Source organism: Pipra filicauda, unplaced genomic scaffold (genome assembly GCF_003945595.2).
Source record: "Pipra filicauda isolate LSUMZ 115617 unplaced genomic scaffold, ASM394559v2 scaffold130_size2058158_pilon, whole genome shotgun sequence".
Taxonomy (NCBI): Eukaryota; Metazoa; Chordata; class Aves; order Passeriformes; family Pipridae; genus Pipra; species Pipra filicauda.
Genome location: NW_024103774.1, coordinates 1,924,949 through 1,946,122, shown reverse-complemented (window position 1 = coordinate 1,946,122; position 21,174 = coordinate 1,924,949). Strand labels below are relative to the sequence as shown.

At 39.3% G+C, this 21,174-nt stretch overlaps 1 protein-coding gene across 2 annotated transcripts; it reads left to right on the top strand.

Moving 5' to 3' along the window:
• Positions 1 to 437: 437 nt before the first annotated feature.
• UPP1 (uridine phosphorylase 1) lies at positions 438 to 12,205 on the top strand. 2 transcript variants are annotated; one of them, XM_027743257.2, is made up of 8 exons: positions 438 to 627; positions 3,297 to 3,361; positions 6,237 to 6,354; positions 6,860 to 7,018; positions 8,060 to 8,174; positions 8,635 to 8,844; positions 9,922 to 10,068; positions 11,532 to 12,205. In XM_027743257.2, the coding sequence occupies exons 2-8, from the start codon at positions 3,309 to 3,311 to the stop codon at positions 11,669 to 11,671; spliced, it is 942 nt and encodes a 313-aa protein (XP_027599058.1). In that variant the 5' UTR covers positions 438 to 627; positions 3,297 to 3,308; the 3' UTR covers positions 11,672 to 12,205. The 2 variants fall into 2 exon arrangements, with proteins under 2 accessions (XP_027599058.1, XP_027599056.1); XM_027743255.2 differs by lacking the exon at positions 438 to 627 and adding an exon at positions 672 to 765.
• Positions 12,206 to 21,174: the final 8,969 nt, after the last annotated feature.

Sequence of the window (21,174 nt, the reverse complement as noted above, 5' to 3'; positions counted from 1 at the left end):
CCTTATAATGTCTCTGAGGGGCTTCATTGGGGGTCTCTGGTGGTCATCTATGTCTGGAGGCCCCAAAGTTCTAAGCAACTGCCTTATGAACTTCTTTAAGACAATACCCTTGGTTATAAAGTAACTTGGTGCTGTTTGGCTGGCTGCCTCAGTTCCCTTCTTCGCTGTTTCCTTACTTTGCTTGGTTAGTCCTTTTAAATCATTTGGCTCAGCTATTTGCAGTTTCTAGGGCACATTCCGCTGCAAAAGCTATTAGTTCTTGTGACAACTCAAAACTCAGCTATGAGTTGTAGGTCCCTTCCAACTCAATAGTCAGTTCCAAGCAGCCGAAGCCATCCCTGCCGTGAAAGCGGCCAGCGCGGTTACAGCCGGTACGTACCGACACACGGGGAGACACAGGCACCGACGCCCGCACAGCCCGACCCCACTCCACCATCCCTGGCGTGCCCACACCTGCGTGCATATCTGTATCTCTGGGATAAGGTCCTTCCGAACCCCCGTGCCCTGGCAGCAGCTCTCCTGGCGGCAGAGCTGCACTCTTCCCGCACACCGGCTGCGTTGCTCCCGCTCGCTGTGCCCGCCCCGGAACACGACGGTTCCCGCACAGTCGGGCCGCCCTCCCGCACGGTGAGCAGGGGGTTAACCGGGCCCTGGGTGGGGCGGTGCCGCCGCCAGCGGGAGGTGGCTCAGCCGAGTGCCCCGCACCTCTCCCGGCAGCAGCGAGCGGCTCTCCTCGTTTCCCAGCAGCGGCTCCCGTCGCCCCCGGTGAGAGCCACGTCCCGCTGGGCGCCGCGCAGTTGGAGCGGCGGGGTGGGGGTGCTCGGGGTGTCTCTCAACCTTCGGGGGGGCGGTGGCGGGGAGCGCGTGGGAAAGGGCGGAGTGGCGGGCGCAGGGGTCGGTCCCGGCGAGCGCTGTTTTCGGCAGTGTCCGGGCGGACGGGGCCGGTTGCCTTGTCTGCGGGGCCGGGGCAGCGCTCCGGCAGCAGCGAGAAGCGGCGGGGCGGCCTCCGGAGGGGACCCGCGGGGTAAAATCAGTTTTGCAGAGACTTCATCTTTTCCTGATGATGGATCAACACCGAACCAGAGCTTTTCCGTACAGAAGCTGTTGGCTGTTGACTTTCTTCAAAAATGACGGGTGTGGGGAGGATGTGAAAGATGGCAATTGTAATGAATCCTGCATGGTTTTAAAACACCAGTCTGAGGATTTAGAGGTTTAGATGAGATGAGAATTCTTCACTCTTGAGGATACTAGGAATTTTCAGTATGAGGGTGGTGAGACACTGGAGTAGGTTGCCCAGAGAAGTTGTGTGATGCCCCGTCCCTGGAAGTGTTCAAGTCCAGGCTGGATGGAGCTCTGAGCACTCTGGTTTAGTGAAAGGTGTCCCTGCCCGTGGAGGAGGGGTTGGAACTAGATGATCTTTAGGGTGCCTTCTGACCCAAACCATCCTATGATGTGCATACATGTTAAAGCAGACCATGCCCTTTCTTGAGCTGAATCAGGAGCATATTGTCGAATGTCAGTTTTAACTTAGGCTGAGGCAGACTACAGAAACTTTTGACGTGGCTGTAAAAGTTTCCATCTGTTCAGACAGTGTGAGAGTTTTGTGGCTTTACATTAACTCGCTGCTTGTCAGCTACTACCTGATTACTGGCAAGGTCTGCCATGGGAAAGCTGCTTTATGTTTGCTCCTTACTTTCCATTCTTGCCAAGGCACCTGCAGCCAAGTGCTGTTGGAGAGGGTATGCTGGACCTTTGGACCATCAGAACTTTGTTCTCAGTTTTTTGAAGTATATCATTATTTGAGGGATCACAGAACAAAGAACACTGTTAAAAATCACATGGATGCTAAATACTGTGAACAACAGCTGAATTAATATCCTCGGTTTGTTTGCAACCCTATGTCATCCCAGTACATAAAAATCACTTTGCTGTTTCTTCTTCTCGACTTCCAACTCCTCTATATAACTTCCAACTCCTCTTTAGTAGGGCTCATGGCACTGTAGTTTTCTTGGAAGAAATGATGCATTTTTCCTGTAATTTCCTGTAGTAGCTGACTCTAATCATACCACCGTAAGGATGGGTAATTGATTCTGAATGCGACTTTTATGCTCAACCTCCTTGAGCACAGGTGGTTGTACACAGTTAGTATATCTAGTACATGTGAAGTTTAGGTCTGTTTAATAAAGCTTAATATTTTAAATGAAGAAAACTAATTGTCTATATAATTTTTAATACATTTCCATTATTCAGTGGCTTTTAACAGGCAAGCCTGTGGTTTATTTTGTTTGTTTTTTTACTTCTCTCAAAATTCACATATGATGTAATTCTGTTGCAAGACCAATTTCTTTCTGTTTCCTTGTGATCCTGGCATTTTTAAGGATTACAGGTCCTACCTCTATTATAATCTCTGTGCTGTCACACCCTTCTTAGGGAAGGATAGAGCAAAACTTTGTGATTCAGTACTTCCCAGAAGGGCATTCCCAGAAAGTATCAACTTCGGCACGTAGCCTTAGTCACTTCTGAAAATAATAACAAATGAGTCGTTCTATAATTATAATTCTGTCTTTGTATCAGCACCAAAGCCTTAGTGATGCATTTGCCTGTTTAAATATAAAGAAGAATGCAGAAAGGAGAAGGTTTTGGGTATAGGTTAGGGCAATGGATCAGCAAAAGAGATTTTCAGGATGGATGATAAGCTGAAGCGCTGTGCCTTTTTGGAGTCATGTTTTACTTTGGTGTTCCTTGCCTTTATGCTGTGGCAGACAAAAGGGTTCTTAAGGTCAGTAGGAAGAGTTTAATGAAGAGGATATTATGAGTAAGATGCTTCCTGGACTTGGGTTTCGGGCGTCTGACAGTTAGAGCTGAACTCTGTAGACTTTCTGGAGCCAGACGTGGAAGGGGGCTGAAGCTGGTTCAGAAGTTCCTGTTGCTGTGGGAGGTACGGAAAAAAGAGGGTTAGTTAGCAATGAGACTTGCCTCTCTCTGTCCCATGAGCCTGCTGCTGCTTATAGCACAGAACAGAGGCAGTTGTGAGGTGGGGGTTATGTTAGCAAGGGATTAGTTTAGGCTTGAGGGTTTTGAAAGTGGTGATGAATTATGGTGATGCTCAGCCATAAAAATTGTAGATACTCTTTTTGCTACAGTTATAAAAGCTGTAGTGTGGCTGGATTATTTGGGGGATTTAATATTCATGAGAGTTATAGATACAGAAGGTTTCTTTCACTATTAATGCTTCTAGGTTTACAGATGGGACTATTCTGATGTGCTTATATCTATTTTTTTTAATACAATTCTAGGTATAAACACACATGGCTCCTGGTGCCTCAAATGAGAAGAAAACTGATGATGAACAGGCTTCAAAGTAAGACTCAGAAATTAATTACTTTGTCCAAGTTTACACTTAACCTTCCTCCCCAAACTCATTACACACTCATTAAGTTAAGGTACGATGCAAATATTGATTATAACATCAAGTATCCAATAGGAGCTGTTTTGACAAATGGACGCTTTATTGCTTTACCACACCTACACAGAGCAAGCCATTTTCCTTTATCTGAACAGTGATTTTTTCCAAGCCTGAGTGATGTTTTTATTTATTAATTTATTTTAATCCGGTGAGCTACTGAAATATTGACTTTGGTTGCTGCATATGGCCAGACCTACCTGCTTCAAGAGTTGAAACAAATATTTCAATGTGTTTCTCTAATCCTTACTGTAAGCTTATTTTACTAATACCGTACATGCGTGTTTAGTCTTCAGATACTTGTATTTTGCTTAAAACCTCAGAAGTTGTAGATGCTTTACAATAGCTGGAGGGAAATAAATTTTCTTCTCCTGAGATTTTCATGCCAAAGATTTTTATCAAGCAAACTTTGCCTCTACTGTAAATCCATGGCATTGGTCCTATGTACACATAAAAATATGCTTGTTTTTATTGCCCATTTTACCTTAGGGTCCAAGTCTACAATTGGATGTGCAGATAAGCTGTGCAAATTGGTAATGGCCCAGCGCTGCAGTGAGGGGGGGGCTCGGAGAGTGTTGTTGGTGGAGTGTGAGATGAAAAAGGTGGAATATAGCCATGGCTGAGGAAGGAGGCTGTGTTTTGCCAGGCATGAGGATAGTGGTGTTGGCACACACCACATGAGTTTCCCTGTAGTTTCAATAGAGGCCTCGCCTTTTCCCAGTTTATTTCCTGAAGAGAAGCTTTTATTGCTGGTGTTCTCATAAAGAAGGAAATATTTTTTTTGCTTGCCTGAGAACAAATTGTAAAGTGATTTCAAATCATATCCTATTTGTATGTAAAAGCCATTCCAATGAACATCAACACAGCTGGATATTGGATCTGCATTAGTGAGTGACCCAGTAAATAAGGGTAGGGAGTCCCACAAAAATGAACAGGAATAATTCAGGGAAGGCAGCCTGGGAATTCTGCTCACATGAGCTGGCAGACTCCAAGGCTGTCTTTGCCTTCCTGATGAGCCATAAACCTGCTCTTTAGTTCTTCCAGAGTCAAACAGGTCTCTTGGAAGGAAGAACAAAGGCAGCCAGTCTTTGGTTCCACCTCAGGCAGGATTTGTATGAAGAGAGGCAAATGGGGCCTATCAGAGATGGAAACAAATTCCTACTGAAGGGGTGAATGGACCAGCTGCCTGAGTGGGCAGCTCCTTCAGTTGCTGAAGGTGGTTGTCTGTGGTGGGCAAGAACAGATAGAGTGGGTTGGGATGACACCTCTTTCCTTGGTTGTGCAGTTGTTACTGGATAGTTAGTGATATTGGAAGGAGAATGCCAAGAACAGAAGCAATTGCTGTACTCAGAATGTTTGGGTTGTAACTATTTGCTTTCTGAGGAATAGTTCAGTGACCTCATCTTGGCCACTGTAGGCTTTCTAAGGTAACCCATACATCCTGCGCAGGACTGGCAGATAGGACCTACATAGGACCTACAGGAAGGTTTTTCTAGGGAGGCATTAGAAGGCAGACAAGATAACCTAAACCATCAAAAATAGCACTAAATGCCTCTGTTCAGAGTTGTTCCTGCAAAGTCTTAATGCTTTTTTGCATAAAATTCAGGTGAACGTTTTGTTTGTCTCCTCTGACAAAGCAGTTTGAATTTGCTGAGCCGTGTTGTGCCTGAAGTGAGCCTCCATTAAGCCATTAATTAAGCTAACCCATCTTCTTGTGTCTGAAAGCTATTTACTACTTGATTCCATCTCTCAGAAATTACTTTGAAGTACTGGCCAGGGTTCTGCTTAAGCTTGTGATTATTGACTAGTCTTTCCTACCTGTTTCAATTGAACTTAAAACATCAAGCACAGAAGGCAGTTTATGAATCATGCAGCTTGTTTAGGTAGTCCACTGTTGAATTTTCCACGAAGGTGATCCCATGTGCCAAGTAGTTCAGGTTTCCCTCTTTGGCCTGTCATTTCCTGGCTCTTCAGACAGATCAATTTTTATTTTTCTTTTAAGCTGTATCACTTCCTTACAAGAAGCAACTTAAGAAGAAATTAATTCTTTTTACCTCTTCCTCTCTTTTCCCTTTTTGTTGATTTTTTTTTCCCCTCCTATCGTTTTTTCTTTGCTTCAGATTTCCATTTTCCTCTTTCCTCTCCTATTTCAGATTCTCTGTACCCTTATCAGTCTCATGCTGTAGGATATTTTTCCTCCTGTGTTTATGACACAGGGAGACAAACTGACAGAAAACCACTTCATGCCTGTCTATAAAGCCCAAATTATCCCCTCCTTCTCAGGTAGCTGGTGGTGGTGGTGGGGAGTTTCAGTCAAAACAGGTTGTTTACTTTTCAGCTTTGCTATAGATTGTCTTTGTAGTAGTCTATTGAATCTTTGAGTCTTTGTAGTCTATTGAATATTCCCTGGTCCTGCTCCTGTTGTTTTGTTCACCATAAAGACCCACTGTGGTTCACAGCTTTAATATTGTTTAAGGTGAATGTTGCACAGTTGCAAATGCATCCTAGCAGCTGGACTTTTCTTCAGCAATTTCATTCTGTGCAATGAATGGAATATTAAATGTCATATGTGATTTATTACAGGATGTATGGCAGTTACCAAATTTTGGATTTCCTTAACGCAATGCATGAGGAACCAAAATTACGTAGTGCGGGCATACATATGGGTGTGGTATTTCCCAACTCTGACTGGTTGACTTTGAAGAATTGGCATCTGTTCAACATGTGGGTTTGTATACACTCTATATGTTTCACAATGCTGCTGTCTTGGCAGAGAGAATTTTATTCATCTGTGCAACCCTCACCTGGAGAAAATGAAAGAAGACATCCTGTACCATTTTGCTCTTGGGACTGGTACCCATGATTTTCCGGCACTGTTTGGAGATGTAAAGGTAAGATGCTTTGCTCTGTGCAGCAAGCCTTATCTTTTCTGCAGAAAATGAAAGAGTAGCTGTCTTCAAAATAGGACTAAATGTGTCAGCGTACCACTGATTGAGGAGTGAATGCAAAGTGGAAAAGTTTTTGTGGGTTCTTGTCACTTTCTGTATCTAAAAAAGTTGGAGATAATAGTTTTTGACTGTCTCTTTCCATTCAGTAAAAAGGCAAATGCTGTAGGCTCTATTCAGTTAGAACTCCTGTTTATTGGGTCTTCATGCCAATATTTGTCTTTTACTAGTTTAAACAGGATGAAGGCACTTGAGTGCTATGTAGACAGGTGAGGGTTTTTTCCATGATTTTTCTTCATGATGTTTTAGAATGATTACGAGAAGAACTATATCTGGGGGTAACTTAGTGTTTACTGAAAGTGTTTGCATATACTCATGTTGTTCTTTGGATGTTCTTTGACTTACTGAATTACGCAACTGGTTTTGCTTTGTTGAATACTGTCCACCGCAGTTTGTGTGTGTTGGAGGAAGCCCTTCACGGATGAAAGCTTTTATTGCCTACATAGCGGAGGAGCTGGGGCTTGGAAGCACCGGTTGTGACTACCCCAACATCTGCGCGGGCACTGACCGCTACGCCATGTACAAAGTGGGACCTGTTCTGTCTGTCAGTGTAAGTACCTCATGTCCTCTGATACGGGACACAGTTCAGCGATGCTGTTCAAAGTAGAAAATATGAATGCACGTTTCTTTTAAACACTTAATAGACTGAGTAAGGCTGTTAAGTTTGTATCAGCCATGATCAAAATAATGTAGCCAGCTAATTAAGACGTCCTTTTCAGCCCTTTCTCATAAGAGGGAAAGCCTCCAGCACCTTCCTTCCTTCTTGCATCCTTTTTTCTCAGTGAACCTCTGAGGTGTTGCAGGAATGGTGTTATCGATTTTTTAAGAAGACTTACTGTTTCCTCATCCCTGTTCTGTACCCTGTGTAATGGGGGAAAAATGTCACTTGAGATATGTGGGGTACTGGAGAAAATGGCTATATCACATCCAGAGCTGCATCTCTACAATGGCACTGTCAAATATGCTACTGTAGCTTAAGACTAGCATGTCGTGGGACTGGTGCTGCCAACTCATATATGCATTTTAAAACTTCATACCTTTAATTTGTAAATACAATTACATATTTCAATTGCAATTGCAAGACTGTAATATTGCTCTGCACCCTTTCTTTCGATCTGTAATTATCATAGTGTTGTGCAAGTTAAGGTGGACTTCTATTTGCTGAACATTGAGACTAAACCATGATGTCTTTTTTGTGAAAATAATTTAGCTTAACTATTCACTAGCACTTCAGGTTGGTGAAAAAGTCAGAGTGGGGTTTTTCTTGTGTTTAGGAAATGTTCCATGATGAAGTGCATTAGTCAGTGATTGGGAAAGGGCACTGATTGTGCTTTTGAAAATGTAAATGTTTTATAAGTCATGATTTTTAGAAATATTGTATTTCATCCACAATCTACCAAAGCCAGTGGGAGTCTCTCTGTTTATCTGTAATAGCCTCTCAGTAGGCCCAGAGACTGGGGATTTTGTGGGAGTGAGTTAGGTGGCATTTGGAAAAAAATACCAGAAAGGAGAAAATGTTCAGCTCCTTTTTCCATATATATTTTGCATTATCTATATGAGTGTGGAGTATGAATTTCTGCTTTTTTTTCAGCATGGTATGGGCATTCCTTCTATTTCAATCATGTTGCATGAGCTGATCAAATTGTTGTATCATGCCAAGTGTTCCAACATAACCATCATTCGCATTGGCACCTCTGGTGGAATAGGTATTTTCCCTCTTGATTTCTGTTTTATTTCTGTAAACATAAGTATCTTTGTAGGAAAGTTGGGCATCTCTCTTTGTGTAAGTGATTGATGGTCAGAACAGTTTTCCACAGCAGATGAATAATTTTTCTTCTGTAATTTTGAAAGTAAAGGCAAAACCTGCTTTTTGATAGAGAAGATGCACTTAAGAGATCTGGATGTGAGAAGGACCTTCTTGTCCTCTATGTAAATATGATATAAGAAAGAACATGTAGTGAAAAAGAAAAAATTCAATTATTTCAGAAATTATTTGTAATAATAAATGGAAGCAGATAGGCATGGGCAGAAAATTCTCCTGATGAATTCAGGGGTAAAATTACCACCTATAAAAGAAGCAGCATTGAGTCAAGATATATGTTTTATGTGTGTGGAAACAAAGTGTTAACTGCATTGTGAAGTTGTATCTATTTCTTTTTACTGCAGGTCTGGAGCCAGGCTCAGTGGTTATAACTAGGCAGTCTGTAGATGCCACCTTCAAACCTCAGTTGGAACAGGTTGTTCTGGGAAAGACAGTAATTCGCAGTACTAACCTAGATGAACAGCTGGCTAAGGAGCTGATGCAGTGCAGTAAAGAAATCGGTCAGTTCAACACAGTCATTGGGAACACCATGTGCACTTTGGATTTCTATGAAGGTAAGGCTGGTGACAGACTAACAGAAAATTATTGGTAAGAAGCAAGAGATAAATATTGGATAATATATTAACATTAAGCTTCCAGTTCACTGAACAGAACGCATTCCTTACTGTGGGTTGTCTCACCAATCGTAATGAACCAGTTCTTCATCTACATAAAATTAAGCATTGTACTTACCAGTTTGCTGTATTAAACTTTTAATTTTGTGGAGATGCTCCTCCAGCTTTAATAGATTCTCTGAAGTACATATAGTCTACTATACACTTCTCATGTACTTGTCAGGTATATTTGTCACAAATAGAGGAATGAGAATTATTTGTGACTGGTTTGGGGTTGGTTTTCTTTGATTAAATACCTAAAGTAAATATTTTCTAAAAGAATTGTTGTAACTTGTTTCATTTTGAGCAAAGCAGTGATCAGACAATTGAAGACAATATTTTACCGAGTTGTGTCAGTGCTTCTTCGTAGGAGGCACAAACCTCCAAGGCTTACTTTGGATAAACATACAGACATTCAGGTGTTTTTCTGATCTCCTAAATCTAGATATTTATAAATGGCACCTGATCCCACTTTCTCAAAAAATTATAATAATATTGCCTAGTTAGCTTAAGAGACTCTTCATCTCTTACCTTAGAGAGTCTGTAACTAATAAAGTATTCATCCTTTCAAAGGATGAATGAAAAAACATTTTCAAACCTGGCAGTTTTTCTAGATAGTGATTAAACATATTAAAAATGCAGCACTTCCATACAACTTAAGATTTGTTGCTGAATTCTGATGCTTGCTGCACATATGCTGCACATAAACAGTTTCCTGTTTATGAATTTGAGAATTTAAGCTGAAGAAGACCAGTTAAATTGCCATGATTCACATTATAAAAAATACAACTATTATGTGGAACCTCTAGCAATAGCTAAGAATCATTTTTTCCTATTTGTCTTGTGCGCAAAAATAAAGAGTAGTAGTAGTAGAAGCTGAACACTGCATAGGGGAAACTGTAATAACTGGGTGTTTTCGAAACTGAATTTGCTCTGTGACTTCATCACTCTGAAATTTTCCACAAAATTAATTTCTAGGACAGGGCAGGTTGGATGGTGCAATCTGCTTATATGATGAAGAAGAAAAACTCCAATATTTGAAGAAAGCTTATGATTCTGGTGTCAGAAACATTGAGATGGAGTCTTCCGTATTTGCTGCAATGTGTAATCTCAGCGGTGTCAAAGGTAAACCAACTTAGTCACTTTATCCAACCTACAGGAATTTTTCTGCAGGGAGTTTGTGGTTAAAAACTGCAAATGAAATGTTAATGTACCTTCTGCATATAAAAAAAAACCCCAATGGTTCTGCTTATAATTTTGTTGCTGCGATTGCTTGATTTGTATCAGATGTGTCACAACTTATCAAGCTTCTTCACATAGTTTTTACAGAGTTTGCTACTGAAATTCACTATTCCAGCCCCTGGCAACCATGTAAATCATTTAAATGCCTAATTACCCCTATCATTCATTTGTTATCTTCAGTTAGCTTTTGAAGTTCACAGAGAACAACTGGTTAGTTTAAGCAATCAGGTGATTCTCATATATATAGAACTATACTAACTTTCTATACTTTCATATCAAGTTGAAAATATAAGTATTCTGTGTAGATGTAAGAGTTTGATTCTTAAACAGTTCAGGAGTTTTAGTAGCATCATGAATAAACCATTCCCAATCATAAAATGAATTTTCAAATATTTTACACAAGCTAACTAATTTTCATCAAAGATCAGGGGAAAAAAAAGCAATTACAAATAATGTCATAGAGTGTCTTTCTTCTTACTGTCTAAACTGTCTTCTCTCAGTTTCCTTAGCAAGGGATTTGCCAATTTAAAACAGTGATGTTTCTCAAAGTTCTTAAACTTAAGGAGGATGAAATGAAGAAGTATAAACAAAAAGACCAACAATTATATCAAACATCCTTAGTTCTTACTGATTTGAGTGATTAAAAACCCAACCAGTGGTATCCCTGAGCCATTAGGGAGCCTGGTCCTTTTTGCTGTCTCTGCCTTGTAGGTCTGTAATGTGTATTTACTGCTCGTGCTCTGCAAATTCCCCCTGTCAGAAACCCCAAACAGAGCACAGTGATAGGGTTGAGTGATAGAGCTCAGCTGGAGTGAAAGGAGGGATTTTGCCTTTGGGGCTGAAAGGCAGCAGATGAACCTGAGATGGTCCATGGGGTCCTCATGTGCTTGCAGTGCTCCCTGTCTATGAATGTGGAAGGGGCTTATCTGCTGCTTCCTGAGGGATGGCACCTACAGCACAGGCACTTCGGCTGGGGTTAAGGGAGATGGCTGTAACTACATCTGCTAGAACAGTGTGTCTAGTCACTTCCTAGCAGTCAAGTCCTGGGTACTTGTGAAATATCCTTCTTATCCAGAAAAACATAAGAATCATGATATAACAATAAGTGTCTTACAGCTGCCTGAGAGCTCTGGCTTCATTAATGTAGCAATCTCTTAAGCTATTTCTAACTTATATCCCTCACAGCATGCTAGTACACTAGCATCTTATGGTACTGCACACCCTTTTTTGGGGTTTGTTTTCTCTTGTAATTCTTGTCTTCTAGCTGTTCGTTCAAATGCTTATGCTTTTGGACTGTACGAGTTCCAGAATATTATTCCTAACTAATCCTGTCTTTTAATTTCTAGCTGCTGTAGTGTGTGTCACTCTTCTGAATCGACTCGAAGGAGATCAAATCAGCAGCTCACATGATGTCCTTGTGGAGTATCAGCAGAGGCCGCAGAAGTTAGTGGGATATTTCATTAAGAAATGTCTTGGGAAAGCATGAAATATCCATCTTTGTTTTCAAGAAGGAGAAGGCCTTTGTACAGATGAACTCACGGTTACAACTTCTGTGCATTACAAGTCTTTTGCCTCAGGATGACTTACAGCATTCCGTGTGTCTTGGAAGTTAATCATTTATGTCACTGTTCTTTGGGAACTGAATGTGCTGAATGGACTTCAGTTAAGCTTTGCTTAGTTATGTGTTGCTGGATATAAAACTCACTTTTCCATGAATTGGAAAGTGGATCTGTTGTAAAGGACAAGCCAGCTATAATATATAAAAAGGCTTTATTTATCCCTGCTGTAAAAGAAAAAACTAGGAAAGAAATCAAACTTTATTGCCAAATACTTGCAAACCACCAAATTAACTTAAAAATGTTAATCCCTTCCTCATTGTTATAAAAATTATGTAAGTTATAATTGTCTTTGTTGCTTCACTTGTAAAGAAAACTTAAAGTGAATGCAGTTTATTTTTTTTGCAAACTTTGACAAATAAACAATACTATTTTCCTATATTAAAATTAAATGAAATTGCAAAGTGTTGGGACTGAATTTTCTAAGCCTCAAGGACTTGACACTGAGCTGTTGAATATCTGTACTTCTTAGATGTTCATCCAACCATACTTTAACTATACAATTAAATTAATATCCAGGAAACATTTATGCATTGAAGAACTTGCAATCTTTTGCTGAAGCAAGGCTCCTTCTGCTTATGAAGAGGAATCGGCATTCAGGTGTACGGCATGTTCACAGGCCTGTATTATGGTAGCTTTTTCTTTTCTTTTTTAATTGTTTTTCATCTCCATGTTTTCAGGACAAAACATTCACTGTTGCAATGGTTTCTAGTTCTTCTGAAGAACTGGAGAATATCTATTGACTGTACATACCATCAAAACCCCTTCTGCAGTTGCAGTTTTTTCCATTATTATTGGCCTAAGCGTTTGGAATTTTTTTAGAAATCATACTCATTGCTACTTTGCTGCTCTGATTAGAATATAAATATGTGGTCAGCTAAAGAAAATGTGTTGGAGTTTTTTATTTTCTTCTTTCTACTGGCGTGGGGTGTTCAGTCCTAGAAAAGGCCACAGGTCAAAAGGGTCTGAATAAGCTCTCAGAACAGCTGTTGCTGATCCAGCAAAATGAGATTTGCTTTTTGAGGATTGTAGTCTGCACGCTATTAACAAGCACAAGAGTTAGAACTATGAGGGTGTGATGTTTGTAGTCGGCACGTTCAGCAAGTGACAGAGACTGGAAGCAATGTGATGGAAACATTCAAAAAGGAAGGGTAACTCTCGTGAACAGAAAACTGCCAATGAATATCAACCTCCTTAAATTTGATGAATATTCAGCTGGAGAACAGATTAGTAACTTTTTAAATGTTACTGATTTAATCTTCTTTTAATTTTAAAACCACACTTTCTCATTTAGGATGAGTATGTACAGTGCATGTAAGTTTTCACAGGAAACCTTTTTTCCCTAAGCTTAAAGGAAGGAGATAGGTGGAAATGGCTCCACATTTTGTTTAAACTGTTTATGCCTTGTTTTAAAAAAATTATAATAATTAACAAAAAAAAAAATCTGTGTTTAACCATACCTAGTGCTTACCTAGTCATTGACAAAGCTTGTGAGGTCCTTTGGGAAACCTGCAATGAAGCACATCTTTTCTCTGCAACGTCCTGTTCTCAAAACAGTAATGAGATAAAAAGGACATCACTGGAAACAGCGTGCTGCACTCTAGTGTGAAGAAAAGCTTATACCAAATTGACCAGTATGGGTTTGGAGGAGAAAGTTTGCTGTTGTACAAGAAATAGTTACTAAGAAGCACCTAAAGAGAAGTAAAAATGCTTTACCTAGAAAACAAACACCTAATGTGGCTCTTTGGCTGGGGAAGCATATTACTGCAGTTGTCTTGGGAGTATGAATCTGAAATGGTGTGATTGTCTTTTTAAAAGAAGGACAACAAGAATCTAGAAACAGGTTAAAAAGAGGTTCTTGAGTCATTTTAACAGCATGTGCTGTCAATTGAAACTACAAAGCTTTTGTGTTTACAGTCATATAAAGTAAGCACTTCTATCTTGAGGACTAATACAAAAACTCTTATGTGCTGCGTGCTGATGGTCTTGTGGCCTGGCTGAGCTGGAGCTAAGGGTCAGGCATTCATGGGGTGATGCAACTACTGTATTAAATCAATGCCCAAGACCCTGGCAGAAGTCCCTTGAAGATGATCCATTCACCTTTTGCCAATATGTCCTTTCTCCTTCTCACTGTTCCTTAGGACACTGTACATTTTTTTCTGCTAAAATATTTTTCTTCTGTGCTTCCTACCAAGTGGAATAAAGGGGTTTATGACAGCTTAAAATTAGAATTCAAAAGAGACCAAGTATCCTCCTGTTTCCTGTGATCACCGTCCTCTGATGCTGTTATCCTAATGCAAGAAGGGGCTCTACAAACACATCTGAAATAAATAAAATACCTCTCCTAGCTTCAGAGGAAACTTGCCAGAATGTTACCCTGATAAGAACAATTGTATTTCCCCTTGTGACTGCAACTGGACAGGGAGATAAAGAAATGAGTCAGCTGTGTGCATCCGGCTGTGAAGTTACATTCCTGTAGGTTTTACAGAGACATCCATAGAGAGTTATATAATAGTTACAGGTTTTATAAGCAATTCAGTTATTTAATATTAGCCATTCACATTCTTTCTGTAGAACATAAATCAGGATTTAAAGTGGTGATATTTTAAAAAACGTATGTGATATTACATATATGTTCAATATTACATAGTGCAGTGTCTTGTGGTAGGTTTAAAAATCCTTCAAACACCAGAAACCTCTGTTTCAAATCAAGAGCCTGATATGGTTCTATGTGCCACCCTGTCCCTACCAATACACTACAGAATCAATTTAATCCAGGGATCAGAAGGAATAAAAGCAAAGAAAGGTAGAAGGTATGAATAGGGTGGAAGAGTGAAGGGAGAAAACAGTGTTTTCTACCAATGGTTTGTTCCGTGATTTATGGTGTTCTGACCCATTCCTACCATTTTGTTAAAGAAATGCCTCAGGCTACAATGAAGACATGCTATAATGCAGTGGTTTCACATTTGCAAGAGACTGAGAAAGTGCAGTAATTCAGTTAGTGACTTGAAGGAGTAGATTTTTACTTCTGGCATTTTACTTTTGCATTTTTCTTTAATGGAAGGTATGAGAAATCCTGTAAAGGAACATTTTGGAATGACCTATGTCCAGAATGGTTAGACTACAAATTTTCTTATCTGTCCTTTAAAAGCCCAAGCAAAATAATTCAGTACTTTCAGTATTTCTTGAAAATATATTTTTTTTTTTTTTTTTAACATTATTCCTTGAAAAGAAATTTCAGTGAATTGTGTTACGGAACTGGGTTTTCATCTCAAGTCTGGATCTCAATATATATTCCTAAATAAAATGCTTATATGGTTGAATCAGGGATGTTTTTCATTTCCATTGACAAGTGACAGGTGAATGCTTTCAGACCTGCCCATGAGCAGCCAGCTATATTCTGACTGCAGTGCACAGCAGTGCAAGCAGCAAACTGGGCTTTGGGAACTGAATCTGCATGCAACAACTGAGTAGAAAAAAACACAGCAGTGTGATTTGATGACACTGTTACAGTTTGATACAAGATGCAGAGGTTTGGTTTCCCTGAAAGTTCATCAGTCTTTGAGTGACTAAAATGCATGTTTTATCTTTAAAATAATTACCATTAAATATTATACTCTTGAGTATGGATTAAATTACAGTTCAAAAAATCTTCTGCTTGAAGAGAAAGGAGATCACTGAACAGAGCAACGTTAAATCTGAAACTCCATGGTACAATAATGGAAGAAAGAGTAATGCTGACAGGGACAGTGCTTTTGCTCAGGCTACAAACAAAGTGAAGCAGCAGCAAAAGACAGAGTCTGTTTTCACAACACAGAAACCTGATTCTAGATGCTTCTTGTTGGTGCTGAGCTTATAACTATGAGAAAAATTTTCAATTTAATGGCATAGTATTTGTATGTCATTTTACAAGAGTAAAATTCCTAGTGCTTCCCAGAAGCTCAAACAAACCACCATCCTCCTTGAGAGATTGGGTCTGTTTAGTCGGTTAATGTATAGCTCCATTTTAATCAGCCCTATTATTTAACCTTGCCCACAACTAACATTTTTCATCATGCCCTAACTTTGCACCCAGGAAGTGTCTCCAAGGAAAGATGCTACTATTGATGTCAACCTGCAGACACTTTGTCTGGGACACAGGTCTGGGAGTACTACAAGTAGTACTCCTATTAATGTTAGAGTAAAAGCCTTGTGATCACTCAATAAACCTTGTTAAAGAAATGGTGGGTGGTGATAGGAAAATAGGCTAGTTTGCCAGATTTCCATCCATATTCTCACAAGATTTGACTGCATTCCTGTCTACCAGACAGTATTTTTGGCTCCTGGGCTTTAACCTATTTAACAGATGAAATTATGTTTCTTTGAATGCGCTTCCCAGCCTACTCTAATTACATTGTATTAAAACTGCAGGCTAGACGTGGAGTGTTGATGGTATGCTATTATGATGCAGTCAAGTTTTAAAATCAGAGCTGAATGCTTGCAGGAGGTTTTCTGCCTTTTCTGCACCAGTGGTTTTGAATAACTTGCATATTATAAGAGTAAAGTTTTAAGTTAAAACTGAGACAAAGCCTGCCAAAGCTAAGCAAAAGCAGAAAAGGGCAGGTCATTCTGTCTTTTCCTTACTGTAGGATCCAATTCTAACCCTGTTTGGTTTTTTTTTCATTCCGTAAGGAGTGGAGCACATGATGAAATCCCTTTCTAATTTGCCCTGCAATATTCAAGATGCTGCTGTTGATTACAGACACTCTGTTAATAAGCTCTGAAAACATACAGTTAATATAGCTATTAGCTGTTCCTTATAATGAAATAATTATATAGTTAATATAGCTATTTAAGGCTGGTACTTGCACAGGATACTGCTTGATGCTGTACTGATGAAACCTAGGGCATTCAAATGAGCTTCCAGGGTGGCAGCAATACAGGTGACACATCTCTCCAAAAATATTCCGAACCGATTTACTTTTCCTGCCTATGTGCATTATTTTTATTATTAACATGTTTTCTGTGCCAAGAGTTTGGTTTGGTGAGGGAGTGAGGCAGGTGGTGATCATTTGATTCAATAATTGTCATATTTCTATGACATTGAAAATAATGCAATCAAGCTCATACAACTTTTAGAAGTAATGTCTCAGAATGTCAGTGCAGGGATTGTTCTTGGTGGAATGTTCATGGGGTACCTTTTACTTTCCTAAATTTTGTTCTAGAAAAAACGAGTCTGCTACTGGAGGACACCATACTAGGCAAGAAGGAATTTCTATAGGAAAGGACTATGAGATAGGAGGACAAATGAAGTCAACAGAACTGAATGGTGAAAGGTGTTTGTCTGTTGAGTGCTTTATATAGTAAAATGAGGAGTCAGTAGTTCATTAGTACTGGACACTAATTCCATACAAAATAATTGTTTCCTGTATCCATGAAAAGCTGTTTAGCATTTAAAAATAGAATACCACATTTATGAGTATGTAATTATATAGAGCGTAATAAATTTTACAGATCACACAGTCAGATGAGCAGAGATTTTGCAGAATGACTTGTTCAAAACCATTTGGCAAACGGTTCATGTGAGCTGTTTTGGCTCACACAGTCAGGAACTCTCTTCCATATCAGTTGCTTTGTTAAGTAACTTTTTGTAATTCATTATGTTGAGTAGTTTATAATTTTCTTCAAATCACATGCTATAGATTCTTCTTCCCAGCTTTCCATAAAGACTGTGTAAAACCACACAAATTAAAACACACATTTCAATTTCAGTTATTGAAAAATATTTGTTTAAAAATGCATACTTCAACTGTGTGCAGAATTTTCATCCGAGCTATCTCAGAATTTTGCCTTTGATCCTAGTGAGAAAAATTACTGTCCATACTCTGAAATAGCAGAGATTTTAGTATTACTTGACTAAAAGCAGAAGTGCCTTCCAGGTGTGAAGTGGAACTCCTTGGTGAGGTATTAATTAATCCTGCCTCAGAGGTACAGATATGCTTAACAACAGTCAGGTAAACACTAAACTACTTAGTTTTTTAGTATGTTCTGAGGACTTTCACATTTCTGTTTAAAGCTAAATGATTACTTCAGTATTTTTTCAGTCTCAGAGTAAAGAGAATAAAAGGAAATCCCACCATATTTGAGGAATAAAGGTGTTTAACTAGCTGTGTTCTGCCATGGCTGCATCTGTGATTTCTGCTTTGCTAGGAGATGATTTTGACCAATATGTAAAAATTTATGAATTCATGACACCTACTTAGTCTGTTTTTTCTCTACTCCTTGAACCCATTGCAAAGGTAAAAATTAAAACAGTAGCTTGCACCATTTCAAATACAAAGATTTTAACAGACTAATCAGTCAGTTTACCATGAAGTGGAGTAACAAAACTTCTCAATGTGCTCTGGAGGGCCAAAAACTGCTGCTGGGTGACCCAAACCCAGAGCTTGGGAAAGGCAAGCTAAGGCACTGGACACTAGCTGATCCTCATCCTATATGGAAACTGGCATAACTCAATAGACCTGCAGATGTGCAGTTGTTCATTGCAGAATATCAGGCTTATTCACTTTTTAAATTGCTGCCTTGGCTTATGGAAGTTGAATTACTCTGTGGTGTCTCTGTATCCAAAACCTTTTTACATTTTGGGGGGATTTTACTCTTAATGTGGAAAAACAGCTGTGAATGTAAGATGTGTCTTTCATTCAATAGTAATACATTTTGCAAAAAGTGTAATGATGCAATTTACTTGTCAATAATGACAAATAAAAAATATTTGTTCAGGCATCATGCTGTCCTATGTCTGTGTGATTCATGATTCAGATTCTAGGCAGTCTGAATTACCTTCTATAATGGCTGTGTTAGGTGTCTCTATTGACCACAGAGAGAACTTTTGGGCATCAGATTCTACCTCAGGCAATTCATTTGGGTAGACCAAAACATACAGAAAGTTTAGTGCTCTGTTCACAATGGCACTCCTGATGGGTAAGGTAGCCATCCTCTGCACCATCAAACTCCTGCTGTGTCTCCCAGTGGCCCTGCTACCACAGATCTGCATAGGCTCCCCTCCTGAAGATCCCCTCACACAGCTCCAGGAATAGCTTCCTCTTTGCTAAAGGAACTGCTGCTATAAAACTGATTTTCATCCTGGGTGGCATCTGGAAGTTTAACATAGTTTTCTGACTTGTCAGAATATTCTGCCTCTATGTAGGTTTTGTATAGTGGAGAATGTCAAACATACATCCTTTACAAGAAAAAATTCAACAGTCATATGATGATGCAATGGGTCCACTACAGTGCTAGATGTGTACTCATAAGGGTGTTCAAGAAGCATACTGACATTTTTAGGACTATGTGGTTAAACAGTGTACTTATTTTTCTACTGTTCTTTTTTTTTTCAAAATCTAAGCATATGCAAACAAAGTGACATAAACACTGAAGTGACAGAAAGTCGCCCAACTTTAGAAAAAGACAAATGTATGTTACATATTCTTTTTTTCCCCCTGTCATTTGCATTTATTTTATTCCAGAAAAGTCGAAACAAGTGCCGAATGTATGCTGGAGTAAAGCCCCCCAAGGGCATTTATACAAACCCGTCCCCTTACTGTTCATTGCACTGAGAAGCAAACGGAAAGATGAGATTCCTCAACGAATGAAAAACAAGAGGCAGAAACATAATCTCATCTTTTCTCAGGAAGCAGGCAAATCTCTTGCACTATTCTCTAGTGCTGGAATTAATCAGCTTCTGAATAATACGGAACTTTTTGGACTGCTTTGTGAGATGATTCTGAGTTAGAAAGTCCCTAAGAAGCCACTCAGCAAGTGGATGAAGGAAAGAAAAGAGAATATGGGGCACATTGTACACCAATTCAAGGCTCTGTTTTGGAAAAATTGGCTCTGCCGTGTGAGGCAACCGGTGAGTGCTTAAAAATGATTAAAAAAGGAATATTTTAAATCTTTTAGTATCTGTTGGAAAAAGCGTATCTTTCAATTTTCCCTTTTTACTGCAGATTGCTACGGACAGGGTGGCTGCAAGTGGTTCTTGTTTTGCCTTTGGTCATCTAATTGTTGAAAATACAAGTACAACAACGGGTTGTTTTAGTTCTAAAATGGCTGAATACAGCAATGCACTCCACTTTGCAAATGTGATAGAAAATCTCATAGAAGTTTCTAAGAGCCACAGCTTATCTTTTAATTAACATTAGATACTAGCAGTGCTGGTAGTAGTGGCAAGGGTGAAAATCAATTTTCTTCACCTTACAGGTACTCATTGGTAATATAAGAAAGCTTGCATGACTGTGATCAAAATCTAGATACAGGGAATGTGCATTAAAATTGCATATACTTCTAAATTTCCTTTTTTGTCCACTCTACAAGGCTTAATTGAACCTTTCAAATTCCAATATGCTGAAGAATGTGACAGCCACTTCTACGGCAAAGTTAAAATGATACCTAAATATGACATGTCATTCACCTTTACTGTGATTGAAATGATTTTTTTAATTTAAGATAGAAGGAAGTGAATTTTCTCAAGTGAAGCAACATTTTTTGGGGAAAAAAAAGAGTCACTTCAATTAATAGTTTGACATTGATTTCACTTGTCTGTGATGATCTAGGGCTTTACAATGAAGCATGTTGGCTGTTTGGATAAGATTATCTCAATTAAATAAACACACAGTTTTTAGTTCCAGAAATATTTATGCTAAATAAAATTGTGATTTAGAGAAAATTTCTTCACCAAATTATTACAAGTGATGTCTTTTAATATAAAAGACTTTTTTGGGGGAAGGATGCTGTTGATCATATTCTTCTTCATTTCTAAACACTTCTGTATGTTCAATCAGTGTGCATCAATTGGCTCCTCAGTATCTCCTGCTCTCCTCCATGTGGATCTATTTGTCTTCTTCTGTGTAGTTTTCCCTCATGTAAGTTTTAAGTTTGCCTAATTGGTAGCTTTCCTGAATAGAGAGCTCACTGAGATGTAGACTTCTCCAAACCAAGAATTGCAAACCCAAAGCAAACTTAATTCTACCTGTTGAGAGCCAAGACCTGCCCTGGGGGAACTTGCAAACCCTCCTTATGTGCCTGTTGTGCAATCATTGAGCTGTGAAGGTGTTCCATCTGCAGTTACCTGAGGAGAAATCCAGGTGGATCATCCACCTGTGCAAAGGGCAGGTCAGACCCTTGTGAATCTGAAAAGTAGAGAAAGATCTGATGTGCTTCAGCTCTGTTTCATATCATGTAGAACTGCCTGTATAAAGCAATAGTCTCCTCATGGTTATTTATCAATAGTTAGGGCTAGAAGAAAAATGAGCTCTGTTGAATTAACAATGTGTCATAAATATCATGTGGCATTAGTTGATATTACACAGTGAAAAATGAAGGGTGTGTGACTGAT

Excerpts from the sequence above, each read along its gene's own strand:
- UPP1 (XM_027743257.2), top strand. The coding sequence starts at position 3,309 with ATGGCTCCTGGTGCCTCAAATGAGAAGAAAACTGATGATGAACAGGCT. Across the intron at positions 8,175-8,634 it reads TGGCACCTCTGGTGGAATAG|GTCTGGAGCCAGGCTCAGTG; the intron begins GTATTTTCCCTC and ends TTTTTACTGCAG. Across the intron at positions 8,845-9,921 it reads CACTTTGGATTTCTATGAAG|GACAGGGCAGGTTGGATGGT; the intron begins GTAAGGCTGGTG and ends ATTAATTTCTAG.